This window comes from Centruroides sculpturatus, unplaced genomic scaffold (genome assembly GCF_000671375.1).
Source record: "Centruroides sculpturatus isolate CEXI.00-Female unplaced genomic scaffold, Cexi_2.0 scaffold1474, whole genome shotgun sequence".
Taxonomy (NCBI): Eukaryota; Metazoa; Arthropoda; class Arachnida; order Scorpiones; family Buthidae; genus Centruroides; species Centruroides sculpturatus.
In genome coordinates this window covers 20,877-31,233 of record NW_019385938.1, presented here as the reverse complement: position 1 = coordinate 31,233, position 10,357 = coordinate 20,877, and the positions used below count along the sequence as shown (strand labels likewise).

General features: G+C 28.5%; 1 protein-coding gene across 1 annotated transcript in view; it reads left to right on the top strand.

Moving 5' to 3' along the window:
- The window catches only part of LOC111612697 (ras-related protein Rab-7a), a 30,964-nt gene that overhangs the window by 3,464 nt on the left and 17,143 nt on the right, over window positions 1–10,357 (top strand). The window contains exon 2 of the mRNA XM_023353937.1: window positions 4,636–4,692. Coding sequence (XP_023209705.1) covers window positions 4,640–4,692 — 53 coding nt within the window. The 5' untranslated portion in view covers window positions 4,636–4,639. The remainder of the gene's footprint in view (window positions 1–4,635; window positions 4,693–10,357) is intronic.

Sequence of the window (10,357 nt, the reverse complement as noted above, 5' to 3'; positions counted from 1 at the left end):
TCTGTATTTACAGTACATGCATTCGTAAATTTAGAATACTTTTTTCTGTACTATATTAAAAACTAAAATTTATTTGTTTGTAAGCTTAAAATAGATTTTTATTAACCATATATTATTAAAAATGCATTAATAAATAAAATACAGAACAGGGAATGGTAATTTATGGTTTAGCCTAGTGACAAGTAGATTCGGAGACAAGTAAATTCGACTTACGTCGTTCTCCTGGAACCAATTACCGACGTAAGGCGAGGTATACCTGTATTATTGTAATCTGCCATTTTAAGGAACAGCAATACTATTTTATTTAATTTACAATAAATATAAGCAAAAAGTATAGCTTAAGTGGCAAGTAATATGGCAAAATAATGTTTACAAATATGGTTTTAAATCATGTGATTCTTTTCTGTGGAAATTTAATTCTAGGTTCAAGTGCGCCATGAGATAAAAAAGGTTGAAAAATACTGCACTAAGGGAACGGAAGTTGGCTCACTTTATCAAAAATTCATATTAATGAGTTTTCAGGGGAATCAAACAAAATGAGGAGAATATTTGCCATCTAAGTGTGGAACAGTATATCAGAGTGGTTAAACAAAACAAAGCTAAAAGAAATTTGTCATTTTTTTCTGTTGATTGTTTGAAAAGGTAGAAAATGTTTTTAGCACAAAGAGTAAAGAGGAGCCAAAATTTGGTGCAAAGTAGCCAAACTTCACATCACTGTAGCATCAACGAATGCAATTCAATCCTTGATAAGCAAATTAGCATGTATTTGCATGGGACTGTATCCATTTAAAGTGGTGGCCATTCTTAACTCCATTTTTGTTTACTTAGGGGGAGAAAATTTATTCTACTTAAAATACAACATTTATTACAGTGCCACTTTTTATTGTTAGCATCAAAAAGTGTAAAAAGCAATCATAATTGGAAATAGGGTTATTTTTTAAATGGTTGTGGAGGTAACTTATAGTTTGGTTTAAATCATTCTGGTAAAATTTTTGTTTGCTTTATCAATGAAAATTAACATTGTGACAATGACATTTTCTCAGGCAAAGGTGAAATTTGCTTTATCCCTATTGCTTTAAGGCAAGTCAACTGTGTTAAAATTTTTAACAGTATTTACTTTCAGAAAGAATAATAAATCACTTAAATATTTATATGAAATTGTAAATGTGTTGAAATTAAAATATTTTTAAAATTTTAAATATTGTTTCAAAATTTAAATGTCAATAAAATACTTAATAAATCATCAAACATCTGATGTTCAGAAATGCTTATTAAACAAACATTGTGTTTGACCCAATACATTAGGCCATTTTCAGATGCAACTGAAATTCGAATGTATTTGAACTTAACATTTAAATGGCAGAATGTTCAAACACTTTTACATTTAAATTTAAAACAAAATACTATATAAATTAACAAATAAATTATAAAATAAAACAAAATATACTATGGTTGACCCCTCCCCCATAACACTGTTGATTATTCCATTTTATATGAATTCCATGTTGTATGAGCCACTTAGATTTTACAAATACGTGAGCAGTTCACAGCCCGGCACACGTATTTGTAAAATCTAAGTGACTTGTACAACAAGTCACTTAGATTTTATATAAAACGGAATAATCAACAGTGTTATAGGGGGACTGTAAATAAACTAATACAATAACAATGTAAATAATATAATAAAATAACAAATAACATATGTAAAATAAAATAAATATAGAGGCATTTTTATGTATTTATTTCATTTAAGTATAAGGAAAGTTTAGAAGAAATATTGTAGGAAAGTTTTGGAAGAAAGGGGCATGAAGATTAGCAGAACTAAAACAGCTTATATGACTCTGAATGGTAGTGATGAGTGTAATATTAAAATCCAAAATGTGCTGCTCCCTTTTGTTCCAAGTTTTAGATATCTTGGGACATTTGTCTAGATGGGAGGAGGATTGAACTTGAAGGTGCAGGATGTCAATGTGGATGGAATTCAATATGGGTGGATGAACTGGAAGAAGCTGAGCTGTATGTTATGTGACAAGAAAGTTAGCTGTGATTTGAAACAAAATTTGTATAAATCAGTTGTTAGACCTGCAATGTTATATGGAGACATGGGCAATAACAAGAGCCCAAGAAAGAAAGATAGAGGTGGCGGAGATGAGAATTTTGAGATAGATATGTGGAGTGTCAAGGAAGGATAGAATAAGGAATGATTTTATTAGACGTTCTGTTAAGGTGGGCAAAAAGATGCAAGAATGTAGGTTGAGGTGATTTAGCCACGTAGAGCGAATAAGTGACAATTACTATATTTACTTGCTTATAATCTTGCATATAGGATGAGGTGTAACTTTAAAGATTAAAATAAAGAAAATTAGATTTATTAATACAATTTAATTTTATTTCGTTTAATCACAAATAAAATGTCAAATACATGTAAATGCACACATTGTCCTGCAAAAATTACTGGCATTTTAAACCTTAAGGAAAAATCTTGTGAAATCAACAACATAATTTGTTTATGTAAAGTTGGACAATTGGAAACCTTTTTTGCCAATTATTAACAGTTGATTACACTTATGAGTTTCTCCAATTATGAGAAATTCTGATTTCTGAATAATCATGTGTTTCATGTAGGAATGGATTAAAACTTATATTGAGCTCCCATGTGATTTTGGAATTCAATTCAACAGCTTTGCTTTTCCTATTGCTATTCATCTTTACTCCTGACAATACCCAAGAATGATTGAAATGACCCAGATAAAATACTTTTGTTTTTAAACACGAGGGTAAGCATCCGGTAAAAATATGCAAGCACATGGTTCACAAAAATTATTGCAAAACTGCAAAAAATCTTGTGCTTGCACGTATAGGACAACCTAGATTTTTGAAGCAATGAAAAATGAATAAATACCTTGTCTTATTTGCGAGTAAATACAGTGTGTCGGAAAGATCGGAAAACTGGTAGTAGAAAGGAAAAGAGGAAGACCAAAGATGCATTGGACAGATAAGGTGGAAGAAGACTTGAACCAGGGGGGGACTTAAGAGAGAAGCCCTTGATAGGGAGAAATAGAAAAAACATATTAGAGAAGGAAATGCCGACCCCATATAAACATGGGAAAAGATAAAGATGATGATTTCATTTAAGTTTAATTGCAGGTTTGGACTAAGAATTTTTATATGTTAGTTTTTCTTTTATGTAGAATTTCCATGCAGAAGCTAGTCCATCCGCATCCCTGGTGTTAATACAACCATCCTTTAATTTACTTTTATAGATTTCAATTTTTTCTTTGTGATGCTAATGATGCATAGCCCTGAGGATAGTTGCTTCATTCCATTTAACCATAGTGTCCTCTGCTTGTGCCATACAGGATAATACTGTGTTGCAGTACCCTTTATTAATTCATATTTGTGTTCCTTAATTCTGATAGCTAAATTTCTTCTTGTGATCCCAATATAGTCCTTCTTAATTCCTGAATGGAATTTTTTATATGCCCACTTTTTCTTCTTTTTTAATCATGTCTTTATCATTTCTTAAAATACTGTATAAATTAGGTGCTCTCTTGAAAGCTATTTTTGAGTGTTTAAATGCTGTTTAAATGTTAAGTTCAAATACGTTCAATTTTTGGTTGCATCTGAAGGTAGCATATCATATTGGGTCTAAAACGTTAATGTTTGTTTAATAAACATTCTCAGCATCAGGTGTTTGATAATTTATTAAGTATTTTAAAGAAGAACTGAGTACAATATTTAGTTTGTCAATAAAATATTCAATTGTAATTTTGAACTTTTCTTTCTGTTCATAATATCATAATATAATAAATATTTGATTTTTAAATTATTCATCTTTGTTTTGATGTCTTTTATCAAAATGCAGTTTTATTTTACTTTCTAATATTGAAATTGTTCAATGTATAGTACTGTTATTTATTGCTTTATAGATATGCTTTGTTTGGAAACTGGACACATCAAACTGTATTTTATAATATAGCTAGTGAAACTTAATAATAATAATAAACTTGAAGTAATCTTGTTTATGATAAATGTACTTAGTGAAACACATGTTGGACTTAATAGACTGTAGAGAGTTATTCTAATAATCTTATTTAAAGCTCTAGATATCTCAAAAATATGAATTACAAAATTTTATATTCATAAATTGATGATTTGATATAATCTGTTCAACCACTTTGACTTGACTATTTAATATCATTGAAGCATGTAATTGATCTGTTTTTTTCCCGCAAATCAATTTTTTCAACTAGCATAGATGTTTTGCTTAGTGAAAATGAAACTCTCAACACATTCTCTATTCAACACTATTCTTATCATTGTGAATATTTTTCAGCACTGTTTAGATATTTTTAACTTCAACAGTATACACCTTTGCAACTCAAATCTACATTAATTTTCTTATAAAGTGTTTTATATAACATAGGATCCAGCTGATGAAACAAAATATTTCAAAGTCTATATTCTTAACAAATATTTTAAGATTTTGGTAATCAAATACACTTAATAATGAAACTAGTGCCTTGCATCTTTTAATAATTAGTATTACTGAATCAAAATTTAAAGTGTTTGAAAATTAATGTTAAAACAATACTTAGATTTTATATTAAATTTTAAACTTATTTTTTTGAATAGGATAATGGCATCTAGAAAAAAAGTTCTTTTGAAAGTAATTATACTTGGAGATAGTGGGTGAGTATCATCTGATATTAACTGTAATGTTATTGATAAAAGCAATCTGAAAATAAAAATGAACTTAATTTTTAAATTTATGTTTTAATAATAATTATTTTTTATATATTTTCTTTATTTTGAATTTTTAAAAAAAATTTTAATTATTAAATTAGCAAGACTAATAGAATTTACATATTAAACAATAATTAAGAATAATTGAATTATGAAATTATTTCTGAATGATTTAAGTATTCTAAGCAGCTTTACAAAATGTTAAGCTGCTAAACAAATTTTAAAGATATTACATCTATAGGAACATTCATTTTCAACTGTGATTAGCTAATAGTCAAGTGGGATCATTTTTTTTAAATCTGAAATTGTGTAACTATGGACGTAACATAAAACAAGTTTTTTTTTCTTCATTATTTGTCCACTTTTTCTAAGTGTGGCCATCAGCTATTTTAATGTATAGTTTTTGTATATATCAATTACTATATTTACTTGCTTATAATCTTGCATATAGGATGAGGTGTAACTTTAAAGATTAAAATAAAGAAAATTAGATTTATTAATACAATTCAATTTTATTTCGTTTAATCACAAATAAAATGTCAAATACATGTAANGTTTTATTGACTTACCTTGAATGGTTAGTTGTGTATGTTACATGTGCTCAATGTACTGTACATTCTATATTCTGTAGCAGGGATGTTAAGTGACTTTTTTTCCCTCTCTCCCACTATGTATTATTTTTTATTTTGTGTAATTTGATAAAATATTAAAAGTAAACACACCAAATTTCAAATAACCATCATAGATGTAATATTTATATCTATTGACTTCAATTTATTACTGAAATAAAGTTAAAAGTGTTTTCCTTCCTGTTTCAAAGTCAGGGATGAAAAAGATTTTATTATTGTAATGGGAGATTTTGGTTACAGGTCTAGTTTTGGTCTCCAAAACTAGACCTGTAACCAAAATCTTTTGTAAACAAAAAGAAATTTTGACTTGTAAAATGAGAATTTTTGGCTTCTAATTGTTCCACTTATAAAATTTTATCATCTTTCTAGAAAAATTTCCTTTACTTATTAATAATTATTTTTGTAAGTTCTTTTTTCCTAAATTTTATAAATAATTTTGTGCCAATTAAATGCTTTTATATTAAAAGGAGTTATCATCATATAATATTTTGAGAATTATTAATTTTTTAAGAAAATGACAAAACTTTTGCTTCATTGCTATTTTTAAATGTTTTGTATAAAAATAAGTAAACATTTCAGAGGATCATTATTAGAACTGATGAATTTTTTGCAAGCAATCACATTATAAGTCTTTAATAATGCTTTATATAGTAAAACTTGCAAGAGCCTGAGTAAGACAGAAACCTTTCAGTTCAAATATTTTTCAATAAAAATAATAATAACAATGTGACAATGGTGTTTTGCTGGGACAATGGCATAATTTACTTTATTGTGAGAATTTGTTCAACAAACGTTCTCTGGAAACCTAGAATCTGTGAGATGTGAATAGAATGAAAGAAATTGCTATTGCAACCCAGCTATGGTGAACTACAGATGCAAAAGCTGGAAACTGTGTTATCTATTTCTGCATTAGTGCAATGTCATTAGAAGAAGTTTCAAAGTATGTTGAGAGTTTATCTTCCATTTTCTTTTCTATTATTATTTCTGTGCTTGCATATTTTTCCCACAGAACATAATGATGTAATCCTTTGCAAAGTTGTGGACTTCTAATTAAAAAAGGTGACAAAGATGATGACAACCTACCAGCCAATAGAAGAGCCTGACTCTTTAAATCAAGCACAAGTTTTCAGCTACATAAAACTTTTAAGGAACTTGCAAAAGCTAAAGAAAAACCCAAAATTTTTCAATAAGGTTACAGATTTAGAAATTCATTTCATTAACTTCATTAAAAATGAAAGACAACTAAATGCAACATTAGATTGTTTTAATAAAGTAAATTATGCTTGCTTATTTGTATAATATATAAATTCTTTACAATTTACGCAGACATCAGTAATAAATGCAGTTTGAATAAACATATGTAAATAATAAAAACTTACTAATTTCACCCAATCTCATAAGAGAGACATTTTCAGGACATTGGTATTGGCAGGGTTGTCCAACCTTTTTTTTTTTAGTGGGCCAAATTAGAAATTTAGGTACATTCAGTGGGCCATAAAGGTACTTTATATAAATATATGCTTTTAAAAAGTTCAAAATAACAAATATATATAATTACAAAAAATACTGTATTATTGATAGTAAAAAAATGAAATTATACTCTCACAAAATAAATTTAGTGCATTTTTCATTGCCTTCCTTTATAATATTGTCAATATCTGCTTTTATGTTTCTAGTCTTAATTCTAAGAATGTTAATTAAATTGGAATCACTCAACTTATTTCTTTCAGCAGTTTTCATGTTTTTCATGCACAAAAAGAATTGTTTACAACAGTATGTTATGCATGTGGGGTAGTACAGTTTCTTTATCTAGAAAAACAGTTTTTTAGCACCAATTACGTCGTTACAATATCAAAAGGTATCCAGTGAAACGAGAATAATTTTTATGACATACTTTATCAAAATAAATGAAAATGTACCTAAAAAATTTAGGGTGCAGTGTGGGCTGTGGATTGGACATCCCTGGTATAGGCAATAGATAGTAGTAGAAAAATGGTGTATCTTATTAATGGTAGAAAACCAGCAAGATGGAAAAACAAGATAATCCTGTCTCGGTTTTGGTCGAGATCTCTACATGAGAGGATCATCGTAGAGTTGTGCTCTTGGTTACTGGTGGAGATCATAGGCGATAAAGACTTATGAAAAGAGCTAGAGAACCTAATTGGATAGAGTTGAATCAGCTTTTGTAGTGCTCCTGAATTGTAATATAAAGAATGAAGTTCAGCGATTTTTCCAAAAGCCAATATTTCCTCATCAAGGAATCCAGAGTGAAGAAATTATAAGGAAACTTCAAAGGAAGATGGACTGGTACAGTAGAGAAGAACAATTCAGAAGTGCTGGAATCAATTGAATATCTGTTAGCAGTGGTCCACCTGAGACACGTGAATAAAACTCCCTGGGTGCTTCTTTCTTCCCCTTCTCTTATTTTTACCATCTATTTTTTTTCTTCTCCTTAGTTTATATTTAGGTTAAGTCATAGTTATAAGTCCTCGCACTAATATTGTCATGTATTGGTCAGCTCAATCATATAAAGGAATTGGGATCTTTGTGAAAATGAAACTCTCAACAAATTCTCTATTTAACACTAATCTTATCATTGTGAATATTCTTCAGCACTGTTTAGATATTTTTTTAACTTCAACAGTACACACCTTTGCACTCAAATTACATTAATTTTCTTATAAGTTTTCTCTGAGTTGGGATCTTTGAACCTATTTGAGGCAAATAAAGTTGACTTGTGTTATAGACTTTACTGTATTGAATTTCTTTTATGTATTCCTGTTCGCGGAACCACATATACGTTGCTTCGAACATCACATAAGCATATAAAACACTTCTAGTTTATTTTAAAATAGTACAGGGTGGGAAAGAAAGTCATTTAACATTCCTGCTACAGAATATAGAATGTACCCAAAGTTAATTTGCTTACATTAGGAACACATTAGACCAAGGGAGAAACAGCTTGATGTGTGTTACATGCATGGCTGCCATATTGAATACAACTCTGAAACTGTAAATGGGAAGGGAGGGAGTAATGTGACACACTATTTAGGATCAGAATTTCACAAGGAATTGATTGCTGAAAGGTTTTATTGACTTACCTTGAATGGTTAGTTATGTATGTTACATGTGCTCAATGTACTGTACATTCTATATTCTGTAGCAGGGATGTTAAGTGACTTTTTTTCCCTCTCTCCCACTATGTATTATTTTTTATTTTGTGTAATTTGATCCAAAATATTAAAAGTAAACACACCAAATTTCATATAACCATCATAGATGTAATATTTATATCTATTGACTTCAATTTATTACTGAAATAAAGTTAAAAGTGTTTTCCTTCCTGTTTCAAAGTCAGGGATGAAAAAGATTTTATTATTGTAATGGGAGATTTTGGTTACAGGTCTAGTTTTGGACACCAAAACTAGACCTGTAACCAAAATCTTTTGTAAACAAAAAGAAATTTTGACTTGTAAAATGAGAATTTTTGGCTTTTAATTATTCCACTTATAAAATTTTATCATCTTTCTAGAAAAATTTCCTTTACTTATTAATAATTATTTTTGTAAGTTCTTTTTTCCTAAATTTTATAAATAATTTTGTGCCAATTAAATGCTTTTATATTAAAAGGAGTTATCATCATATAATATTTTGAGAATTATTAATTTTTTAAGAAAATGACAAAACTTTTGCTTCATTGCTATTTTTAAATGTTTTGTATAAAAATAAGTAAACATTTCAGAGGATCATTATTAGAACTGATGAATTTTTTGCAAGCAATCACATTATAAGTCTTTAATAATGCTTTATATAGTAAAACTTGCAAGAGCCTGAGTAAGACAGAAACCTTTCAGAGATGCAAAGTTCAAATATTTTTCAATAAAAATAATAACAACAATGTGACAATGGTGTTTTGCTGGGACAATGGCATAATTTACTTTATTGTGAGAATTTGTTCAACAAACGTTCTCTGGAAACCTAGAATCTGTGAGATGTGAATAGAATGAAAGAAATTGCTATTGCAACCCAGCTATGGTGAACTACAGATGCAAAAGCTGGAAACTGTGTTATCTATTTCTGCATTAGTGCAATGTCATTAGAAGAAGTTTCAAAGTATGTTGAGAGTTTATCTTCCATTTTCTTTTCTATTATTATTTCTGTGCTTGCATATTTTTCCCACAGAACATAATGATGTAATCCTTTGCAAAGTTGTGGACTTCTAATTAAAAAAGGTGACAAAGATGATGACAACCTACCAGCCAATAGAAGAGCCTGACTCTTTAAATCAAGCACAAGTTTTCAGCTACATAAAACTTTTAAGGAACTTGCAAAAGCTAAAGAAAAACCCAAAATTTTTCAATAAGGTTACAGATTTAGAAATTCATTTCATTAACTTCATTAAAAATGAAAGACAACTAAATGCAACATTAGATTGTTTTAATAAAGTAAATTATGCTTGCTTATTTGTATAATATATAAATTCTTTACAATATACACAGACATCAGTAATAAATGCAGTTTGAATAAACATATGTAAATAATAAAAACTTACTAATTTCACCCAATCTCATAAGAGAGACATTTTCAGGACATTGGTATTGGCAGGGTTGTCCAACCTTTTTTTTTTTAGTGGGCCAAATTAGAAATTTAGGTACATTCAGTGGGCCATAAAGGTACTTTATATAAATATATGCTTTTAAAAAGTTCAAAATAACAAATATATATAATTACAAAAAATACTGTATTATTGATAGTAAAAAATGAAATTATACTCTCACAAAATAAATTTAGTGCATTTTTCATTGCCTTCCTTTATAATATTGTCAATATCTGCTTTTATGTTTCTAGTCTTAATTCTAAGAATGTTAATTAAATTGGAATCACTCAACTTATTTCTTTCAGCAGTTTTCATGTTTTTCATGCACAAAAAGAATTGTTTACAACAGTATGTTATGCATGTGGGGTAGTACAGTTTCTTTATC